Consider the following 24,497-nt stretch of genomic DNA (forward strand, 5'->3'; position numbering starts at 1 on the left):
CAGGGGCTATAATCTTTCTTTCTTTCTGTTTGGTATGCTGGATGGGGGATTATGGGAACTGTAGTCAAACACATCTGGAGGACACCAGGTTGGGGAAGGCTGCACTGTGTTCTGTCTGCAGTAGTGGGTGTGACAGAGCTGCATGGGCGAGTGAGTGTTAATGCTGAGAAAACATGCCATTTTAGCTGTTTGTTTATTGTTTAATCAAATTTTAAATTTGTGCTAAAATGCTTTTCCAGTTGAGCACTACTATGTGAAGAATTTAATTCCCACCACCCACCCACCCACCTACCCAAAGAAGTCTATGTATAAAAATTATACATGTCACTAAAATGGTGCTGCCCGGAAAGTGTTTAATTTTTTAATCAATGTTTATTGCTTTTTCATGTAAGCTTTATTGTCATGAAAATGCTATTGTGCAAGTATTTTAATACTTTTTTAAAATAGCGAAAAAGTGTTTTGGCATTCACACACACACAGGGCTCATCTACACCAAGCAGGATATTCTAGTATAAAAGTGGCATGAAAGTGGTATATAAAAGGCAGGAGCCACGCTACTGCTTTATAGCAGTGTGGAAGTGCACTGACAACTGTTGGGGCCCATTGACACATACCATATACCGCTTTCATACCACGTTCACAGTGTTATATCCTGATTGGTGTAGAGGCCCCAACAGTTGTCAGTGAGCTTCAGTACCACTATAAAGCAGTAGTGTAGATCCTGCAGTGCACTTCAAAACCGCTATAAAGCAGTAGTGTGGCTCCTGCCTTTTATATACCACTTTCATAGTGGAATATCCTGCCTGGTGTAGATGACCCCCCCCCACACACACATATTAAACATGCTACTAAAATGGTGATGACCAGTAAGGTAATACTGAAGTTGCATAGCGGGTGTGACTGCCCAAAAGTCACTGGACATGTCAAAACCATGCCTCTTAAAAAAAAAAAAAGGAGGGGGGGAAGCCAGAAGATCTACACCCACTTGAGGATCTGCTTCAATGTACCATCCAACTGTAGCCCTAATCCTGTGGGCTGTCTTGACGTCTTCTTTGCCTTGGGGTGGCTCCAAATCCACCCTGCATCGGTTAGAAGATGCAGCCACAGATTCGTAGCCATCCTGGGGCAAAGAGGTGAAGATGCGCAGCTTTTCCAGCCAGAGTGAGGTCATCCCAGCTCTTCTGCCAGATTGTCCTTGCTTGGAGCCACTCCGGGGGCGTTCCTGGGCAGAAGGCAACCTCTTATTGGTTACCGGAAGCCGCAGGAGGGGGCGGGCCGACAAGCTGAATGGCCACCGGAATGCCAGTGTGGGGAGAAAGGTTTCCCTTTTGAAAAAGAGCCTTTTGCATTTTACAGGGGAAAGCCAGGGAGGGATGGGGGCTGCCATAAACCCCATGCTTGCTCCTTGGCATGGGGATTACCCAGCACAACCCTAGAGAAGCGAAGGCATGGAGTTTTGGGGGGATGCGGCGCCAATGAGGCACTGTCAAGACAGCATCCTGGTTTGATTAGAAAAAGAGAAACTGTGTGTGTGTAAGGCTAAAGGGTTAAAAATAACCAGATAGGTACAGTCAGCATTAATATCAACTACATTCTGAATACATTGATAGTACAATCCTATGCCTGTTTAGACAGACAAAAGTCCTATAACTCCTAGCATCCCCCAGCCAGTATGGGTATTGCGCCCAAAGCAAATCAGCAAAAAACGTGCTTATTTTGCACATTTTCTTTTACTTTGGTTAGCGACAGTGAGTAGCAAAGGGAAGCTGTATATCCCAACCAATGGAAGTTCCATTCAGATTCACCTTCTAAATTTTTACCAGGCGTTGTCAGCCTGTCTTTGAGTTTTAAGGGCCAGAAACATGCTTTTTAAATATGAAAATGAAAAAGGAGACTCTCAGGATGCTTAATTCTGCTCCTAATATGAAATCCAGTTCCTTTGAGGCATAGAACTCTAATTTCTAGTTAACAAAACAGGTATCTGACAGGTGGTTAGATGCAAAGCCCATCAGCCATGGGGGCAGATCTTTTGCTGATATCATATGATTACTGCAAAGCATGCTGGGCAACCATGCTGCACTTTGTGGAAGCCAAAGCTTCTCCGCACCATCACTTTGTCTAGGGCACAGCTGTCTCTTACCCTCCATTCAAATCAATGCAAACCTGGTCAGGCCATCCCTCTGTGAATTCAGAATTGGATCTGAAGTTAGAGGGTCACAGAAACAGCTCCCCTTGCCCTGCTCCACCCCCACCGTTAGACGGGAAAGTGGCACCAAAGATCTTTTCTAAATAAATCAGGCTTGATTGTAAAACCCAGGCCAATGACGAGACGCAACCTCATTAGCATTGATTTTAAAATAAATTATTGAGAGTGCCTTCCCCACCCCGCCTCCCTGCACTGTGGATCTGCAAAGGAGAACTGTAAATGATTCTTGCAATGATTAAAAAAAAAAAGTAAGAAAGAAAAGGAGGGTGGGGGAACCCAACAATAATGGAATAATCAAAGCTAGATTAATATCCTTCCAGGAAATACTATGTGAAAGGAGAGGAAATGGAACCTACAGTGTTGCATGTCCTTTGTTGAGTAGTGGAAGGGTTCCTTTGCAGCCCTAGCTGCTGATCGGGGTCGGACTCAGAGTTTGTGCTGACTGAGGCAAAAAGGCTTATGCTCGTGGCCCTCTTGCCCCTGGGGGCTGTCTATACGCGGGGAAAGTCTCACGGTGGCTGTGGATCTGCACTGCATCAGATAGACGGCGCAGCTTCGCAGCCACCACAAGGTTTCCCCACAATGCTGTGATTTGAAAAAATTGGGGATTCACCCAGACTTTTTCAGTGGAGCAACGTCAATATGGGGCTTCCGCTATCTGACATCACTCCAGGGCCAATCTGGGGTCAACCCAGGGGCGGTGCCTGGTGGAAGGCGATCGGCGAGTGGTTGCCTTCCACCAGGAAGATGGCGGGGGTGGCTTCAGGACCAGGATGGCCGCCCAGAAACCCCACGCTCCTTCCTCAGTGTTGGGATGACAAGCTGCCACCCCAAGAGAAGGAAAGTGCAGGGTTTGAGAGGCAGGCGGTGCCAACCCGGCACTGTGAAGACAGCCCCCAGGTTAGCTTTTTCCTCTAATGGAAGAACTGCCTCCAAGATGGCACAGGTCTCGTGCATTAGGTTAAGGCTTCCTAGCACAACTGCTTCAGGGGGTCTGCTATGCCAGAGAAGGTAGAGGCGGTGGAGCAATTCCTGCCACCCATGTCATTTTAAAAAAATAATCTTTAAAATTAATTTTCCAAATGCAAAGCCAAACAAAAAGTCAAAGGAAAAACACATTGAATTTAAATCTAATTATTCTTCCACCCATGTCTCAGACCGTATCTGATTGTTCATCAGGAGCACCCAAGTCTGCAGTCAGTTAGCAAGTTCAACACACTGAGTGGCCATTATAAAAAATTAACTAGGTATGCATACCAACACACATTCCTTTGTTTTAAAAACAGCACCAAGTGCTCTTAAAATATAACATATATATTCACTGTCACTATATCTAGAGCAGGCCTTTGAACTTGGCTGTAAGTAGCTCCTCTCCTGATACTCCGACCTGTTTGCGTTGTGCACACGCAGCACCCATTTGGAAGCCACTTGTTCCTCGCCACTGCTGCTTCAAGGTTAGGGCACCATGAGGGCATATTAGGGGCCTAATATTTCCAAATTGGCTGCCCCTGAAATTGGCACATATGCTCAGGATGGATTGTGAAAGAAGGTATGTGGACTGGGTGTAATAAATGCAATTTCAATGTGATTGACCAGAAAGGCTTTAGTGCCGTGGTACTGAACCCCTTTCAGCCCAAGGGCCAAATCCCATTTCAAAGAAGCTCTCAGGCACCGTATTCCAGTAGTGGGCGGAGCCAAAGGCAAAAGGGGCAGAGGCAAAATACAAAAAATACCCACATATTTTAGCTTAATGCTCTTACTGCCAGTAACTAAATCTTAGGAGAGGCATTTCAACTTTTTAAAAAGGGGGGGGGGAATTGCACAAAAGTTGTTGAACCACTAAATGACCGTGGTTGGGGAAAACCGGGGAACCCCAAAAGCTGGATTAGAACCCCAGGCAGGCCAGATTCTGCCCCTCTGCATTAGGGCTACAATCTAGCAGGATGTTGTATGCAAATCACATTTTTTTTCAATGGAACTTGCATGGGAGAACTCCTCAATGGATTTTGCTCTGAGTTTCCAGTGCATTACTTCTGAAGATTGTTCATTTATTTGCTGTTTTACATCATGCCCTTTCTGCAAGGAGCTCAGAGCAGTACATGGGGTTCCTGGGAGGTCTCCCACCTAAGCAACTGGCCAGGCATAGACCAGAAAATGATCAAGTACCAAAAGACCATTCTTTTAATGCTCTACACGTACAGAAAGTAAAAGCTAGCTCTTTTAAAAATGAAATGCACATATCACCAATCCACATAACTTTTCCATTTGATTTACAGACATTTAAAATACTTTTCTTGCAAAGAAATACTCAAAATAAAACAACAACAACAAGGAGGGAGCAAATAAGATGCTGGATGGATTTAAAAGACCCAGAGTCGCATACTGTGGGCAGGGATGGTTCTAGCTTTGAGTAAGCCTTCTGGTGCCCCCCATGCTGGAGAGTGGCCTAGTCCATCCCCTTCCATTTTATTTCTGCCAAGTGTGGGGGCAGGCTTATTGGAGGAGGGGAAGGGTGGTAACAGCACCCCTTCCATGAGCACAGACAAAGTGGTCCTATTGCAATGCCCTACAGTGCTCTGGAGTGAGGTAGCGTTGCTCCACGGCATTTGTTGACAATTGCAATGAGGGCTGCACAGCACTCATCAGAAAACCGCCAGAAAAGGAAGCCCGGGGCATTGGCACCAGCAGCAGTGAGCCTTCAGCAGCTTCCCAAAGATGCCACTTGCAGATGCTGGACTTCATTGTGGGCCACTTTGGGGCCTTGAGCAGCCAGATTCGAAATCAGTCCTGGAGTGTGTGTATTCTCCCTTCTGGGGTCCCTGAAGTCAGTTGCTCAAGTCAGAAGCAAGCAGGCAGAAGTTACTGTTCTGTTGTCCAGGCAAAGCCAGGCAGCCAGGCTCATAGGATGTATGCCAGGCCTTGGCCCCTCCAGAGGCCCCTTTCTCCTACCTGCCAGCTGCAGAGCACACTCAGTCCCAGTTAGGTCCCAGACTGAGGGCAGGCGGTTTCCAGCTTAAGGTCTGGAATCTCTGACATGTTCGGAAACACTGCCCAGCTGTCTCCCTGAGCAAGGTTAGTAACGCATTTGGCCCTCCCTTGCTCCCTGTCCAGCAGCTCAAATTGCTTGGCAGAGCTGTTAAGCAGAGTGAACCCCAGACATTCCCCCAAGGAGACTCCTCTGTCTCGCTTTCTCTCTGCTTTACTGGAAACTCTGCCTCTTCTCATCTCAGGCTGCTGTGCTAACCACATTAGCAGAGCCCTTTTAATGAGTACATGGCGGTTTGCTGGGTTTAGGCCCTTGGCCCCAAACTGAGCCAAATTTCCCCAGAAACGTTTCCTCTGCTGCCTCCATGTAGTGTTTGTACTGTTTTGAAATCAAAGAAGGCAAGGGAGAAAGAGCATTTTTCTATCAAATAGGAACTGGAAAGATATCCAGAGGACTTCAGTCAACCTCATCTGCCCTAAAGCAAGCAAGATGCAGGATTAAATTTGAGACTAGGGCCATAGCTAGACCTAAGGTTTATCCCTGGATCATCCAGGGGTCAAACCTGTTCATCTAGGTGACACACAGGGGATCCAGTGCTCAGGCAGGGGCGAACCCTGGATGATCCCAGGATAAACCTTAGGTCTAGCTGTGGCCTTAGTATCTTATGGGAAGGTGCTCTTTGCATTGCAAGGGGGCTCAGGTGCTGGAAGTAATATACAATACAGATGCCCTACCACATGTGCAGAGTGCCTCTGCCACAGCACTGCAAAACTGTAAATGGTGATCAAACACTTGAGGCTGGTGCTAAAGTTTCTGGACTCAAGACCTGCCAGCAGCTATTCTATCCAGCTACAGCAGAGGGAAAGAAGGGAAGTATTGTCACCATCTGCTCTGCAGAGAGACCAGCTCCATCAGGCTCCTCTCCCCATCAACGGACACCTGGCAGAATCCGATCAGGCTGCAGCGGAGGCCCCATAAACTGGGCTTATGGGCTTCCATCCACACAGTGCAGCTTCCAGGCAGTCTTGAGTTCTGGCGCCTCTCATTTTAGAATTTGAAAACCGCCTCGGAGACATGGTTCGGCTCATTTGCTTGAGCCACCTGGCTCTGAACTTCAAATTCCTAGCATGAGGCTTGCCTTGCAGGTGCTTGCTCTTTGCTTGTGACGCATTATAACAGGGGTGCGCAGGAGGTAGTTTGGGACTTCAACACCCAGAACCTCCTGCCAGCATGGCCGATGGTAGGGAATGCTGGGAGTTGAAGTCCAAAACATCTGGAAATCTACTTTCTGCCTACCATTGCATTTTACCATGGATGCGGGTTAATGGACTGGGGAGAGGTTCAGCTGTAGCAACATGTGCTCCTGCCAATGAAAAATAGCTAGGCAACGAACATAGGTGGTTGCCTTCTACTTGGTTCAATTATTGGTCTATCTAGCCCAGTATTGTCTTCTCTTGTCTGGCAGCAGCAATCCAGAGTCTCAGGCCAAACACCTTTCACATCATCTGCTCCGTGATCCTTTTAACTGCTGATATTTATTTATTTATTACATTTCTATCCCACCATGTTTCCTCCTTAAGGAACCTCCTTAAGGAAGTCAAGGCAGCGTACATACTTCTCTTCCTCTTCATCTTAGCTTCACAACAACAACAACCCTGTGAGGTAGGTTGGGCTGAGAGTCTGTGACAGGCCCAAAGTCACCCAGTGGGTTTCCATGGCCGAGTGGGGACTAGAACCCTGATCTCCCGACTCCCGGTCCAACAATCCCAGATGCCAGGGACTGAACCTGGGATTTTCTGCACGCAAAGCAAGTGCTTCTTTGGTCCCTACCACAAAGAGGAGTGGAAATGTAAGACTCTTATCTGCATGCTGAGCCGGTGTCCTGTACAATGCAGAGGTTTTGAGTTGCTGCTGGTTCAGCCAAGGCTCTCGCTGCGCCGCACTCAGGCAGCAGGCTGAAAGAGTGGAGTCCAAGGCAGACAAGTTGAAGGATTGCAGCTGAAACATTAATATCATAATTAAATGCCAGGCTTTCCCAGTTGCACGGTGCCCCTAAAAGCTTATGATGGATGGAGGCTTTCAGGATGGAAGCCACTCACGCTTTTCCTCAGGAAGGTGCTGCCAGGAGACTGCTCGTTGGCCTGGCTTCTACATTGAGGCTGAAAGACAGGCTCGCTTTGCCCTCCAACGGGACTCTCTTCATCCTTCTACAGCAGGGTTGTTGAATCTCTTTCAGCCCAAGGGCCGAATTCAATTTCAGACAAGCGCTTGGGGGCCACGTTCCAGTGGTGGGTGGGGCCAAAGGCAAAAGAAGTGGGGCTTGAATATTTTTTGGGGAAAAAGGCATATTTTAGCTTAAAGCTCTTACTGCCAGTAACTAAGCCTTAGGTGAGGCATTTTAACCTTCTAGATTGGGGGGCGGGGGAGAACTGCACAAAAGCTGGGAAGCCATCAAATGAGAAGTTGGGGGGAAAGGGGCTAGGGGGAAAGGGATGTGGCTATCTGGGGGACCTGGAGGGTCAGATTTGGCCACCGAGCCTGAGGTTCCCCACACATTTGTACACCCCTAATGTATGCGTATGTGTGAATCATGGCAGACTGTTCCTATGTAAGGCACTGTGAAGAGAGTTAGGATGGCAGAAATAAGCACGCATTGCATTCAGTTAGGATACTAATGCTTCAGATGCAATCCTGCCTCCCACCTGGCTATCTTGGATTCCACTTGTTAAGTCTACTGACCGAACGCAGGAAAGGATCCCTGGATTATCAAGCTACCGTTCAAATGTGTGCCTTTGCATTTATTTATTTATTTATTTATTTATTACACTTATATACCGCTCCCATAGCCAGGGCTCTCTGGGCGATTTACAGAAATTCTAAAATTGAGGTAAAAACAAGTATACAAAATTTAAAACTCTAAAACACAGAACATACACACATAAAGCATTAAAAACCGATTAAAAACGAAACATGTGGGTAATTAGATCTGCTATCATGAGATCTGCTGGGATGTGCCACCATATGCCTGGGCAAAGAGGAAAGTCTTAACTTGGCGCCGGAAAGATAGCAGCGTTGGTGCCAGGCGAGCCTCATCAGGGAGATCATTATCAAGCTACCGTTCAAATGTGTGCCTTTGCATTGTACAGGACAGCCTGTTTTGTGGATACAATTCCACACAAAAGAAAAGAGTCCACATGTGAACCCCAGCTGTATTGCTAAAGACAGATCTACAGATGGGCTACAAGCAAAAATTCGGAGACTAGAAGACATGAAAGTATATGCCGCAGTGCATTTGGTAGTTTTTAAGGACTCTTTGTCATTTTGCTGCAACAGACTAAGCTCAACTACCACACTGGAGGCCCCAGCCACCACTGGAATGTGGCCCCCAAAAGCTTCTCTGAAATGAATTTCGGCTCTCAGTCTGAAAGGGGTTCTGCAACCCCACCCTAGTCTGTCCAGCAGCTTGGGGAGTTTCTGAACCCTATTTCCAAGAATCCCTCCCTTCAGCTCAGACCTAGGAAAAGAACCAGAAAGATGCTTTGGATTTTCTCTCCAAATCTAGAAAAACGGAACTTAACCTCCTTTAAAATATCCTAAAAACATAAGCTTTGTAACCATGCAGTATTTCAAGTGGGGAACAGATTAGAGAGACATCCCTTTTAAAACAACACAGCCAAATGGTACACTATTTAGGGAGAAAAGGTGTGTGTGTGGGGGGGAGGCAACAACCATACACATACACAGAATTCCAAATAAATTCAATAAAGTCAGTCTAATTAATCTAGCTACATACTTGAAGAGACTCTTGGGTTCCAGAGCATATGCTGAGTTCATTGCAGAGAGCACTTCGGTCTCCAGTTAGATAGTATATGGAAAGCTTTAGAGGAACTGGGTTAATCCTTCTTTTATGGTCTAGCCATGAAATCAGAAAATTACTTAGTAGCTGGACCATAGAATCATAGAATAGCAGAGTTGGAAGGGGCCTACAAGGCCATCGAGTCCAACCCCCTGCTCAATGCAGGAATCCACCCTAAATCCAGCTGCCTCTTGAATGCCTCTAGTGTGGGACAGCCCACAACCTCCCTAGGGAACTGATTCCATTGTCGTACTGCTCTAACAGTCAGGACGTTTTTCCTGATGTCCAGCTGGAATCTGGCTTCCTTTAACTTGAGCCCGTTATTCCGTGTCCTGCACTCTGGGAGGATCGAGAAGAGATCCTGGCCCTCCTCTGTGTGACAACCTTTTAAGTATTTGAAGAGTGCTATCATGTCTCCCCTCAATCTTCTCTTCTCCAGGCTAAACATGCCCAGTTCTTTCAGTCTCTCTTCATAGGGCTTTGTTTCCAGACCCCTGATCATCCTGGTTGCCCTCCTCTGAACACGCTCCAGCTTGTCTGCGTCCTTCTTGAATTGTGGAGCCCAGACCTGGACGCAATACTCTAGATGAGGCCTAACCAGGGCCAATACTTTTCAATTTGGTCTCCCTTCCAAACTCTGCCCAGACCCGGCCCTGCTTAGCTCAGCAAAGTGGCTGGCTCCTATGTATTCAGGCAATTCCCTGATTGCAATTACATCTTCCCTTAAGATGTAAATTTACAGTTGTTAAGAAGACCCATCTTCTTAACAACTGTAAACTTACATCTTAAAATCCCAAGTTGTTTGGCCTATTGCTTAAGGTTTTGGTTGCATTTCTGATGTCAAAAAAGTGAGATAATGTGAGATAAACCTATCCAGATTGAACGGCAGGGTGCCAACTGACCAGATGCTCTAGGAGGCACTGTTGCATGAAAATTCAAAACCTCTCCTGCCATACATACACCAAAACAAACATAACTGGGAATAAAATAGAGCTTCAGATCTAGAGTTAGGACATCAGACACATAAAAGGTTTTCAAGAAACAATTGAGAGAACTGACTCAAATAGAGAGAGGATGACCACAAAACAAATGGTTGATGATCAGGGCGTTGAGCCTTGTACTTTACTGGAATCAAAGAGAATTTAACTGAGAGCAGGGGGTTAATATTAAAGTACACCTGTGCATGTGCCTACAGAGCAAATGCATTTGTTCACATAGTTTAACAGGAATCAACAGCGGTTTCAATAGGGTTTCATCAAGAGTAAGAAACTAGTACTAAATAACTTTTGTATATTTCCTTACAGCATACCCTCATCAGGCTCTAGGGACTCATGACTAAACTACATGCTACATCAAACAGGTAGCATGCAGCGGATCCTCATAATTTGGCTTAATTTAGTGAAAGTGTCTGGGGCCCCAATTGAGACTGAGACTACTGCATGGGTAGAGGAGGCTCAAACCTTCCCAGCCAGTCACTTTCCCCAAAAAAATTCACTGCTCCCCATTGCAGAGACTAAAAAAGAACAAAATCCATTAGTGCCAATGGTGTTTTCCCCCTCTCTCTTTTTAGCCCCAACCAACAAGGAAGGGAGAATGCTTTTGGGGGCGGAAGTTGGGGGGGGGGAGGTTTAAACCTCCCCTATCTGCGTGCAGTGATAGCTACCTTGGTTGGATCCGCCCCCCACACTTACATTAAGGTAAACAAAATGGTGGGCTACATGCTAAATATTTAACATAATGTGTAGTTTAGCCCTTATTGTACATTCTGAGCCAGAGAAGAAAATGGGGTGGGTGGGTGGGTAATGTTGCTAACATAATACACCTGAACTGTACAAATTTGTTTTCCATACCAGGTAGTTACAAATGTTGACGACGTATCGTTGAATTTATATATTTTGCATATGTTGCAATAACCATAGTACTGTTACCATATGTACCTGCCCGGACCTTAACATCATCTACAGGGGCCCTTCTCCGTGAGCCCCTGCCAAAGGAAGTGAGGCAGGTGGCTACTAGGAGGAGGGCCTTCTCCGCTGTGGCACCCCGGTTGTGGAATTAGCTCCCCAGAGAGGTCCGCTTGGCGCCTACACTGTACTCCTTTCGTCGCCAGCTGAAGACCTTTTTATTCTCTCAGTATTTTAACACTTAATTTTAACTTAAATTTAAATTTTACTGTTTTAACTCTGTATTTTAATTTTATATCAATTTTGCTGCGTGGTTTTTATCCTGGTTGTGCTTTTTATACTGTATTTTGTATTTGTGCTTTTAACCTGTTGGTTGTTTTATTATGGTTTTAATTTTTGTGAACCGCCCAGAGAGCTTCGGCTATTGGGTGGTATAAAAATGTAATAAATAAATAAATAAAATAAATTTTCAATACAGGATAGTGATACACAGATCCTTTTGAACAGGGAAGCAATGACAGTTGTGTCTTTGATATGTAAATCTGGAGCCCATTTCTGTTAATGAGAATTGCCGGATATGCAGAATCAAAGAGTTAACTAGAGATAGAGGTGCTTCTAAGGAATAAACACATGGTTACTGACCACCTAAATGATGCCCCTAACTACACAGACCCACCTTGGATTTTTCTCCTTTCTGCTTCTGTGGCTATGTGATTAGGGGTATTGTTTCTATGAGAGGGAACCCAGGGTTCCACAGCCTTTCCCATTTTCCATCCAACATTACCGTTGCCATAAAGACCTCAAAATGATGACATTCGTCTTCTGGAGGCCACAGTTACACCAACCTGGTAAAACGAGCATCTCCAGTTTGGTTCCCATTGCTTTTTCTCAGGCCTGTCACCTGCAGGTCCTACATGAGTCCTTATCCTAACCAATGGGCAATGGATCTGGCTGACGGTTGCGGTTCGATTATCATCCATTCCTTCCTGGTCTGCTCCTGGCATTTCCTCTGGTGAAGAAGTGGTTGTCTGCAGGCTGTTGGTGTTGGAGCTGCCAGAGGAATTGACTTCCTTCTTGTCTAAAAAGAGCCCTGGAGCTTATGGTTGCAGGCACCAGTTGGCTCCTCTCTCATCCAATGGACCATGAAGAGGCTCTGGGTTGACAGGGAAGGTGTTTGGGGCTCTCCTGGGGAAAGTGCTTGTGCACTGTATGTTGGAGGGGTCTGGATGGTTGTTGATGCCATTGTGGCATTCCAGACATCACTGCATGTTGACTGGCAGCCTTCCATACATGCAAATGTGGGGATGTTCTTGGTGCACCATGTTGTGTTGATGTTTTCAGGGACACTGCGGAAGCATCTGCTGGTGTTATGTTAGATTTCTTTCTACAGCTATGGAGTCATTGAATCTGGTGCTGGCTGAGCATAGGATTGTGACCACATTATTTAACCATTAGGAATGACATTGGAAACTGCCTTATACCACAGACCATTGGTCCTTTGTGCCCAGTACTGTCTACTCTGACTGGCAGGCAGAGGTATATATTTTACCCCATACCTGCTACCTGTTCTTTCTAACTAGAGATGCCAGGAATTGAACCTGGGACTTTCTGCATGCAAAGCATGGGATCTGCCGCTAAGCTATAATCCCTCCCAGTAGTCCTGGTGCAGCAGTTTCCTGCGTAGTAGAACCATAGGATTGCCCTATTACTTACTTATGCTATTAGCCACTTAATGTAATGTTATATTTTTCCATTACTCTCTGGAACTCATTGTCACAGGATTTTGTAATGGCCACTATATAAAGTGGCTTCTTAAAAGCTTACATGAACACACAGCGCAAAGGACCATGATGACCAAAAGGGAACCTTTTGTGTTCAGCATTCATCTGACTATGACATGCAGGGGACAAAAAGGTCCTGGAAATGACCATCATGCCCTGCTTGTGAGCTTCCTTTGAGCAACTGGCTGACAGGAGGCAGGAATGTAGAATGAATGAACCATGGGTCTGATCCAGTGTGGCAATTCTAAAAATCTTGCAGAGGTTTTTGTTTGTTTGTTTTGTTTTTTGTGTACTAGAGGGTTTTTTTATTATGCAAATAAAAATCTCAGTCGTGGTTGAGTGTATCTTTTTTTTTTTAAGAATGGAAGGGAGTGAGACTAGGGTAAGAGGAAGGAGAGACAGAGAGAGAAAGATAATTTCCTCAGCAAGTCATCGTCGCTAATGAAGTTTTACAAAAACAGATACAACCAAGGAAAAATAAAATTTCACAGGTGATAAATTTTTCCAATTTCCGAGGCAGAATTCGATAGGATTGTTAAATTAAGAGTGAAGGTGTCTGTTAGGAGGCAACGAACAATGATGGGTAATTTTATAGAGTGGAAAATTGAATCAAATTGCAACATTAAAACACAGCTCCTTGGAGGATCTGCCCCTTATGCAGGCCTGCTCCAGTACATCGGTGGGAGACATGGGGGAAGGGATGTAAAAATGGTTTGACTGTGTAGCTGTAAGCTGCATGGAGACCTGGCGGCTTCAGAAATGTTGAGAATCACTGGGTCTGAAGATGGGGGTGGACAGGATGGGAATGGGTTGGGTTGGGTTGGGAAGAGAATCTCCCCTGCCAGGTCATGGAAGGGAGCAAATCTGCCCCAGCTATGAGAGGTTATCCAGAGCCAACTCTGAGCTGGGCCTCAAAGCTCAATGCTGGAATGTATGCAGTAATAAGGAAATGAGTGCCTCTGAGCAGGTTCAGTGTCTTATTCTCCTCTTAGAAATTTCACAGTGCCACTTTCTTGCCCCAATCCAGCAATCACTGTGATTGTATGCTAGAGGACAGGTGTGGGCAGAACAGCTCAGATGCTACTAAACATGGGCAAGAAGGGTCAGTCCAAAGGTCTACCTTTAACATGCATAAGTTGGCACTTTAGCATGTGGTTAAATCGACCATTTTGCATAGATATTTGTGCAAATCCATTAAGTTGCATGCAGACGTGAAAGCACTTGGCAGTTTGTATGGGCCCATGCCTGAAGGACATCCTTGGAGTGAGGAATTTTAGGATCCTCACTTCCAGAAAGTTACTCTGGGACTTCAGCCACAGAGAGGAACTCAGGAACACTGTCAATTTCTCTCACATCTAATTTTTAAAAAATTGCAAGTTGGTTTCGTTGGTTTATGAGGAAATTGGCAAATTTTTAGTTAGTTCTTAATTAAATTCTCACCCGTCCCTACTTGAGGTCTATGAGTTCTCTTGATCGTTTTCACCTTGCAATCTGGGCAGGGATCAATTTGCCTTATATAGGGGGTGGATGGAATACCTCAAACCTATCTGTAATTCATACTTTCTCAAAAGTGTTACTCCCAAGTCTATACGTATACCCAGCTTTAATAGCAGAGAAATATTAACCCTTTTCTCCGGTATAATGTTTCTTCCTCCCATTCCAAGAGTAGTTTAGAACAAGGGGGGTCAACTTCTGGCCCACCTGATGTTACTGGAGTCCAACTTGGACAGGAGGGGACAGGAGCAGGCAGAAGAAACATCATGGCCTGCTCCTGTTGGACTCTTCCCCCACCCCCACAGGGCAAACTGTCATCTTGGCCCTGTGGGGAAGAAGAAAGAGCAAGGGGACAGGAGCAGGCAGAAGAAACATCATGGCCTGCTCCTGTTGGACTCTTCCCCCACCCCCACAGGGCAAACTGTCATCTTGGCCCTGTGGGGAAGAAGAAAGAACAAGGGGACAGGAGCAGGCAGAAGAAACATCATGGCCTGTTCCTGTTGGAGTCTTCCCCCACCCCCACAGGGCAAACTATCATCTTGGCCCTGTGGGGAAGAAGAAAGAGCAAGGGGACAGGAGCAGGCAGAAGAAACATCATGGCCTGCTCCTGTTGGACTCTTCCCCCACCCCCACAGGGCAAACTATCATCTTGGCCCTGTGGGGAAGAAGAAAGAGCAAGGGGACAGGAGCAGGCAGAAGAAACATCATGGCCTGCTCCTGTTGGACTCTTCCCCCACCCCCACAGGGCAAACTGTCATCTTGGCCCTGTGGGGAAGAAGAAAGAGCAAGGGGACAGGAGCAGGCAGAAGAAACATCGGGGCCTGCTCCTGTTGGACTCTTCCCCCACCCCCACAGGGCAAACTGTCATCTTGGCCCTGTGGGGAAGAAGAAAGAGCAAGGGGACAGGAGCAGGCAGAAGAAACATCATGGCCTGCTCCTGTTGGACTCTTCCCCCACCCCCACAGGGCAAACTGTCATCTTGGCCCTGTGGGGAAGAAGAAAGAGCAAGGGGACAGGAGCAGGCAGAAGAAACATCGGGGTCTGCTCCTGTTGGACTCTTCCCCCACCCCCACAGGGCAAACTGTCATCTTGGCCCTGTGGGGAAGAAGAAAGAACAAGGGGACAGGAGCAGGCAGAAGAAACATCATGGCCTGCTCCTGTTGGACTCTTCCCCCACCCCCACAGGGCAAATTGTCATCTTGGCCCTGTGGGGAAGAAGAAAGAGCAGGGGGACAGGAGCAGGCAGAAGAAACATCATGGCCTGCTCCTGTTGGACTCTCTCTCTCTCCTCCCCCGCTCCCTCCTGAACTCCTGTTCCTTGTGTGTCATGTCTTTATTAGACTGTAAGCCTGAGGGCAGGGACTGTCTTTTTTGCTAAGTGTAAGCCGCTCTGAGAGCCTTTTTTGGCTGAGGAGCGGGGTATAAATATGATAAATAAATAAATAAATAAAACTTCTATCAGCCCTATGCAGCCTAGCCAGGGAGGATGAGTAGTGCAGCAACATATGGAGGGCTACACATTTTATTTCGAGCAAAGAAATCAAACAAGGCTATAACCAAAAAAGCAGTATTGAAATGCCTCTTTCACTTTGACCCAACAGTCTCTTCTGTGTGCAGAAGAGATGTGAAGTGTTGTTAAAAATGTGCAACATACTCCATGGGATATGCTGCACACACAAAATGAAGGTAGACCCATGTGCAGAAAGGTACATCCTTTCTGCTCTCCATTTACAGGAAGAAACCCATGTGCAGATCCCACTGCAAGAAAATACCAAAGGAATCCCCAGCCGACTGGCAGACAGATCTTCTTCTCTGCGCTGTGCACACTGGGTGCAATGGTGATGCAGTGTAGATAACTGGGCTGTTTTCCCAGATTGGCTATCCGCATCTTAACAGAAGAGTGAATGGGTATTCACATCAAAATGTTGTTATAAGTTCTGTTGCCTTGATTAGCATGAATGGGCCCTATCACTGTGGTTTCACCTGACAGACTAATAGGTAATCAGGGACTTGATAAAAGAGTGTTAATGACTGGGGAAGTTTTCCTTAATGGCCTGGAAATCTCTCTTTCCTGCCTTCGGAATGTGACACCAATCAGAGCTAGTAAGAAGGGCCAGAAACAGTTTGTAATAAGTTTCAATCTAGACAGAGGCAAAGAGCAGTGCATTTAGCTAGTTAAAAGCATCTTGGGGATTTGCAGAGGTTCATGTTTTGCTGCCAGTTATAGGAGTCTGTTGTTCCAATATGCTCTGGTTGTATATTTGTAACTAAAATGAAGGGTATAAAGGCAACTTGTTTCTAGTTCTCACTCACTCAAAGTATACTGAATCCTGTATCACTGCTACTGCGCTTTTTACCACTTGGGGAAAAGAAGAACAGCACAATGTCTGCGGTGCTTCTTCGAAGCACTGCCCATTTGTACAGGTAACTCAGGACTGAACTCAAAGGGATGTTCAACACAGAAATGTGGTTATTATTATTTTTAGTCCACTGGGGTTCTGTACAAACACAGCATTTGGTATTGTGGCACAGAATTCAGCATCCCATGACTCTCAGGTTTCAAACAAAACCAAAAGTTTCTATCTCTGCTTTCCCACAACCCTAGTCCTAAATCTACTCCCTACAACACACTCTTCAAATGGCACTGAACTCATCTGGTAGGGGATTTGTCTCCCCCTTCTGAACTGATAAAAACAAAATGAGGAGAGTCCATATTGCTCCCTCAACTGCACCTCCACTTTATGTCTGCCCCCTGCCTGGGTGTTGCAATGATACGAAACTGAGATTGCAAATATTCTACAGAGCAGAACGAGCATTTCAGGAAACTGGAGAGCACCAAATCCAGCTGCTCCCTGCTTATGCCAAACAGGTGGGTTGGGTGGTCTGCTGGGAGAAGAACTTGCAATTTTGCACACCACTGAAAAGCTGACCGTGTGTTGAACGACAGCACCCAAAAACATGCAGATTTTGCGGTTCTTTCCTCCCAGGTGAGCTAATTCTTTTCTTTACTAATAGCTTGTTGAGTTTTCTATTCTGTTTTTCTGTTCTTTTCACTTGTAAATTGGCATGGGCATTCATAGTGATTTGCATAATAACGTATTCAAGGCAGAAATCTTTTATAGACAAAAGGACTCTGCCCTATTCTAAATGGATACTCCTAAGGGCAGGAAGAGATTATTGTACCATGAACATTAGGGATGAGCAGGATATTTTTTTAAAAAACAAGCCATCTGCTTGATTTGGAAGCCTGTTAGAACTGACAATATTTGGCTAGATGGATCAAAGATCTGACTCAGTGTAAGGCAGCTTCATGTACAGGAAAGCCTGCTCACCTGGAAGAATTTCATAAATGCATTCTTCACTCTCCTCTCCAGTTTCCTCTCCCTCCAGGTCCAAAGTGGTATCCTGATGAACTGCTGCACTGGGGGAATCAAAACTGTCTATGTCATCGTAGGCATCTTCTTTGTCACTCTTGTTGTCCTCATCTTCTTCCTCCTCACAGGGAATATCAAAGGACTTCATATCTGGGAGAAAAAGATAAGAAAGGAAAAGGAAAAGCGCTATCAGCTGTTGGCATTTCTCAGGATCAATCCACACAGTCATTTTCAGTTGGCAAGAAGTATGCTGAATGAACATGGATGGAGGTTCTTCTCTACCAGGCGCATGTTGGATTGCTAATTTTATAACATGCCCAGACCCTGATATGATAACAGAGAGAACGATGGAAGAACCCACTTCAGTCCTATAATTTGAGCTATCGTGTGCCAGAATGAGGACAGAGAATACTCTGAAGGGGTCTGATTTAGCCCCATCTTTGAAACTAAACAGATCTGGACCTATCCAGTACTGCCCTCTTCCCAGTGGATGATGCCCTGAGATGTCCCACTCCCAATTCCTAGTATCAGAAATTCAGGAAGACGAAGAAAATATTTAAAGTCTACTGGGGATAGACAAAATGTAAAAACAGATTAAACGGTATGAAAACACTAAACATTAAAAGCCTCAGTCTCTCCACCAGCTTAACCCCTGCCAAGATAGAAAACTCACCACCTGTGGCAACCCAGAGGAAACAAAACTTGCAATACTTCGGAATAAAAAACACTGTGGCAAGTTGCGAGGGAAGCGGAATAACAAAGCCATAGGGCAGCCACTGAGAATATTTCCCTGCATGTCTGCAATGTTGGTTCTTCTGGCAATTTTATGAAGAGAGATTGTTGTGGATCATACAGGAGGTTCGTCTTTGCTAGAGGCACTTCAGCAGAAGGTGCGTGGCCACCTGTCAGGGATACTGTAGTTGCATCCTGCTCCAGAACTGTAGACCTTGCACCGAGCAGCGGTTTGGACTAGATCAGAGGTGGGAAACTAAATTGAGGTGGGGGACTCCAAGGGATCAGCGGGGTTCACCACCTCTTCCCAAACGGCTCACGAGTCTCTCCTGGGATTGCTGGTTTTCCCTGCACAGGCCGAGACTCCCATGACAGCGTGAAGGGCAAGGACAGAGCGGGCGTGGGTGGCAACCGTTCAAACTGAGGGCGTTGCCAGCCACTGTGCCCCTGCAGCTGGCCCCGGGGGAATCCGCACGTCGTACCGAGATCGCTTCTAAGCGACCCCAGTGCGGCGTGAAAGCGATCGTGTAACTTGCCTTTGGAAGAGCCGACGAAGAGACATCTTTCCACCCACCCACCCCCCGCCGCCACCACCCACAGACCTCCTCACCGGCTGGGATGGAGAGCTCAGGGGAAGAAGGCGGGGTGGAGAGCTTCTTCCGCTCTCAACCCCGCCTTCTTCAGCCGAGCTCTCCTCGCCGGTCAGTGAGGAGGACTGTGGGTGGCAGCGGCAGCGGGAAAGACGTCTCTTCGTCGGCTCTTCCAAAGGCAAGTTACACGATCGCTTTCACGCCACACTGGGGTCGCTTAGAAGCGATCTCGGTACGACGTGCGGATTCCCCCCCCCCCCCCCATCAGCCCAAATAAGCATCACCTGCAGTGGGGTGATGGTGGCAGGGAGGGGGAGAGAAGCCAGAAGAACAAAAGGAAGACAGTAGAGGAAGGTGGGAGTTGGCGGTGGGGAGAGCAAGATTGCCCACGAACACAATGGCTGAGGAGGCAAGCCCAGACAGAGAGCAAGAAAGGCAAGAAAGGCGACTGAAAGTGGAAGGAACTTGGGAAAGACAAGGGAAAGTTATACCCGCCAGGGAGGGCAGGGCGCTCGAACCGGGTGAGGTGTTTGGGACGATTCTTTCTGGCTACACTGGTCCCTTGGAGAAAAGAGAGGCTTTCCCAGCTCCGGTCATTAACTGTAGCATGGCAGGATGGACTGAGCGGCCTAGTGGTTCAGCTGTTGGGCATTGGAGAAGGTGGAAACACGTGCAGGATTGTACATTAAAAGCTAAACAACCAGGGGAATTGTCTGAGAAGGAGTGGGCAATGCTGGGTTTAGTGCAGAACCCCTCTTCAGTTAACACACTGTTCAAGGACTGTTTTCCAGGGAGGAGAGAGTCCATTCCTTGAATGTCAGAGATTGTTTTATGGAGAACTAATCCCTTTTGTGTTGTAGTTTTAAGAGGATTGCCAGTGAATGTAACTAGAACAGTCCAATCAATAAAATCTATCTTAACACTCACTAACTGTTGGCAGCCTGATGGAGATAATGGATCAAGAAGGGGTTTGATGTTCCCCTTCCTGAAGACCTGCTACCAGGGACTGGTGATCCCCCTCCCAGCCCTCCATGGGCCAAATTACATCCTCTGATTATTTATTTATTTATTTATTTATTTATATAGCGCCATCAATGTACATGATGTCATTTGGTTGCTAGTTGACACAGCATGTGGCTTCCACACACCCCAGAACCCTGCTTTGCTGTGCGGCGGCTTCCCCCCTTGGAGTGCTCTGGCTGCTGGCTCAGCCAGGGATGCTTCACTTCCCAGCAGGGAAGGTGCTATGCAGGACAGTGCCCCTACCCACCTGCATCCCTTGCTGTTATTTCTGATCTATGAGAATAGTGTGCAGCTTGCTCCCTTGCCGGACAAACTCTCTCCTCTGGAGGAATCCAGGAAGGCTCTGTGTGCTTAATGGGAACCTCTATGGGCCAGGTTAGGCCCATGGACAGGCAGTTCCCCTCCCACGGACTAGATCGAAGGTGGGCAGAACGTAGATCTCCAGCATTTCTGACAATTAGCCATGTTGTCAGGGGCTTCTGGGAATTGAGGACCCAAACATCTGCAAGTCTACCTTCTGCACACCGCTGGACTAGATGAGCGCTAGCATTCCATGTGTGTGGTTTGTGGGAGGGAGATTATATGCCTTACCCACAGGTGAAACCTGAATCGTACCCATGTGCTTTTCAATTAAGAGGAGATAGCTAAAATCCAACAACTGTGTTAATAATAATAAAAAAAGAATGCAGGCAAACACAGTTTAAAAGTTAAATGTAGAACTACTCTCCAGATATGGAAATCTGAAATAGAATTAGTGATGGTGGATCTCCTCCCATAACACTGACAAATTAACCACAGGTGAGAGAAGGAACATACACCATACAGACATACACCTGTGCCCGTGGCCACAGAGGAAAAAAAGGTGAAATGGAATTTCAGCATGTCATCTCCTGCTGCACATACAGATCTATGAATCAAGGAATTGCCATCTGTATCCCCAAAACACACAACAGAGCCTTGTTGCACCATTCCCCAATCTGGAGCCTGCCAGATGCCTTGAACCACAACTCCCATCATCCTTGTCCATTGGCTATGCTTGCTGTGGCAGATGGGAGGTGTAGTCCAAATAATCTGGCAGGCACCAGGTTGGGGATGGCTGTGGGTTCTGTGCATGGTGGGAGCAATCTGTACATGGGGATGGGTGGGTCCGGCTGGCTGAGATCGCTCAGAGGTAAATGAAAAGCACTCAGCATATGCCCATGGGCACTCATTTTTCTGGAATTACAGCTTTTAATGCTCCAGAGCTGTGTAGGATCCAAGGGCAAGACTCAGTGAGACCTGTCTTACAATAAGCCCAACATCCTTCCCATTACTTTTGATGGAATTGAGGTTGAGGCAATTGGAGAAACTGACTGGGAAAAGCTCCTTAACTCTCCCTGCCCCTCTGGCAATCTGTTTTGGGGCAGGGGGGGGCTTTCTTTTCTCTGACAAGAATATTTCTGGAGCTATTTCTGGAGATTTCTGCTTAGCAGGAAGCTTGCTGTGGTCTGCTTTTTCTGTTCCTGCCTGCTGTGGTCTGAATTATTTTGGCTAATGAGAGTGGGTGGATGAGTATGATGTGTCGGATGATTTTGCCTTTGAGTGTGGGAGGGAATGACTTTCTGATCCCTCCCACCTTCTATGTAAGCTGGTACAGTTTTTCAGCAGAGTTCCTTAAAAACCAGTACTGGTTTCACACACTGACCAGCAGAGGACGCTTTGAGAGCACACATTTGCTGCAATCCAGAGAGTGTCTTCAGCAAAGCAGAAGTCAGGTTACTTTTTAATTAACCTATCATGCAAGCAAGGTTCACTACCATAAGGAGCTTATTTTTGTGCACCAAACAAATGCTGGGAAACAAGGATCAAATACTGCTAGCAGCTTCAAACAAAACAAAACCAAAAATCATGGAGTGGGGAAGGGCAACTCTTGGATTTGAGTCTCAGCTCAGGTTTATCTTGTTTTATATTGTATCAATGAGATAGCATTGTTGGATTTCTCAGTTAATTAATGTGAAAAAAATTCCCAGCCCCTAGTTTCATAGCCATAAACACTGACATGGATTAGGGCTCCCATTTCACCCATAAGCTAGTATAGAAAGGGTGGGGAAAGTATCCTGGTTCACCATCCGCACTGCGAGCATGATTTTGTGGCTAAAAGGTAACTAGCTTGCGTTAAGTCATCTTGACTACGCACCTTGAGAAGTAGGCGGCTCCTTCCTCCACCCCTTTTCCTGTAAAGTCTGCCATACAGCCCCACCAATGCCTAGAACAGCCTCCCCTTCTTTGTCAAGCATCCTTCAAATCCTACTCACTAAGCACCTCTTCAACAAAGCCTAAAACTGCCCTAGCCCCACCTGCTTGAATGCCCCCCTCCCATGGCTCTCACTCACCTTCTGCCCTTTTCATCTTATAGAGATTGTAAGCCCGCTTGGAAGGAACTCTCATGTTTGTGTTATGTAGTGCACAGCTTCTAGCACCCTGTTGGGGAGCTAAGTAAATATTAAACGCCAGTGTGGTTTAGTGGATGACGTAAGGGGTGGTGGTGGTGGTTCAGATGACCCACCCAATGAACGAATGCATGAGGGCATTGCAAGGTGATTTTGCTTGTGTAGCAACTGTGCTTCGGAGGGGGAGGCAAAACGAATTGTCATATGCCCCATGGCCCAGTCTCCTCCCTACCCTGCCCTCGGGAACCATCCCTTTCCCCATCTCCGCGCTGCATTTCTGAGCATGGAGACGTAGCCAGAATCATGCTGGCTATGAGGGGGATGCAGGGTGTGGTTTCTAGACTCTGATGTCGGAGCCCTGTTTGCAACCTCGGAGCCCAGAAGCTGAACAATCCAATGCCCCCACAGACACTGTCCAAAGGGCACAGGATTGCTCCCTTAAATAATTATTTGGAAACGTTGCTATATTTTACTGTGCAAATTCTTTTTATGTTGCTCTAAGCCACTTTGAGCACTCTTTTACCATGGAGAAGTGACATACAAACAAACTGATGAAGATTCGCCCCCTCCCTGCTCAAAACAACCAGGCATTTCTTTAAAAAGAAATCTTTCTGATGCTTCTGATTAAAGATTGCCTTCTGTTTTCTGAGTCTTTCCGACAAGCTTATCACCATGTTCACATGACTTTCTGCATGAGGACAAGAGCCCCATTCAAAAACAAACACAAAAGCGAAGATCCTCAGGAATGTTTACATCGTTTTCTGCATGAGGATAAGAAATCTGTTGAAAAACATAGATACAAAAGCAAAGGTTCTCAGGAATTTAAAAAGAGCCCACTGGTAATCCAGGAAAGGACGCTATCTGTGATCTGGCCTCTACACACTGCTCAGCCTTGCATTCTCGATCCTCCCAGAGTGCAGGACACGGAATAACGGGCTCAAGTTAAAGGAAGCCAGATTCCAGCTGGACATCAGGAAAAACTTCCTGACTGTTAGAGCAGTGTGACAATGGAATCAGTTACCTAGGGAGGTTGTGGGCTCTCCCACACTAGAGGCCTTCAAGAGGCAGCTGGACAACCATCTGTCAGGTATGCTTTAGGGTGGATTCCTGCATTGAGCAGGGGGTTGGACTCGATGGCCTTGTAGGCCCCTTCCAACTCTGCTATTCTATGATTCTATTATTCTAAAGACCTTTGTAGTCAATATCTGGCTGAATAATTGCCACAAGTAAGCTCAGAAGTATATGCTCATGACTTGAAGAATACAGTATATTGGTGGTTAGAGCTGTATGAGAAATTAGTTTGCACTCACAAAACAGTTGAGTAGTGGATGGACAAAAGTTGTGCAACTTTGAAAGATACGCTATTTTTTGTGGAATTCTTTGGTTCAATTTCATTCGATCTGCAGAATTTCCATGTTCACACAAATTGAGCAGCAATTGCAAAAGCTCATGGAATTCAAAGGATCAAGCTGATGCTCGGAAAATCTGAGTGAACGCTTGTTCACCCATGTCTAGTGGTGGTGACATCTGTGAATGGGCCAGCAAACACCAAAGGTAGAACTTTAATGTCTCCTTATATCTCAGAGGTGAGTGACTTGTGGCTCTCCAGACATTCTGGCCTACAATTTCCATAATGCCTCACCATTGGCTATGCTGGATAGGGATGATGGGAGTTGTAAGCCAAAATATCTGGAGGGTCACAATTTGCCCACCCATTTTATCCCCCCAAACACAGTGTTTGTTAATGATGGCAGTTCATATTAAACAGTGGCATACATGTTTATGTGACTCACGCTAACCCATAGCAGATGGCTTTGATCTCTCTTTAGCAACTCACCTTTCATCAGGAATAGAATCTGATCCACCCAGTCCATGGCTTCTGAAGGGTTAACAGCTGTGAACTGCATAGAAAAAAAAAGTCAGTATCTTCACTGTGAGATTTCTACCCAGAGGTCTGCACCTATTGATTTACATGTGACTGTACTCCAACATTGTACCAACAAGTGGTGCAGCTCACACCTCAACTGGCACTATGTCCTTATTAGCATGCTACTTTTTCAGGGTTTTGTTAGTGTGATTACTTCATTAAAGATGAGTTCAGAAATGCATGCATCACAGACAG

At 46.3% G+C, this 24,497-nt stretch overlaps 1 protein-coding gene across 1 annotated transcript in view; it reads right to left on the minus strand.

The window, feature by feature from the left end:
- SKAP1 (src kinase associated phosphoprotein 1) overlaps positions 1-24,497 on the minus strand; it is a 385,397-nt gene that overhangs the window by 62,404 nt on the left and 298,496 nt on the right. Inside the window, exons 8-9 of the mRNA XM_063138165.1 lie at positions 24,213-24,276; positions 17,560-17,751 (exon numbers count right to left, since the gene is read on the minus strand). Of these exons, the coding sequence (XP_062994235.1) occupies positions 17,560-17,751; positions 24,213-24,276 (256 nt within the window). The remainder of the gene's footprint in view (positions 1-17,559; positions 17,752-24,212; positions 24,277-24,497) is intronic.

Source organism: Elgaria multicarinata, chromosome 11, assembly GCF_023053635.1.
Source record: "Elgaria multicarinata webbii isolate HBS135686 ecotype San Diego chromosome 11, rElgMul1.1.pri, whole genome shotgun sequence".
Taxonomy (NCBI): Eukaryota; Metazoa; Chordata; class Lepidosauria; order Squamata; family Anguidae; genus Elgaria; species Elgaria multicarinata.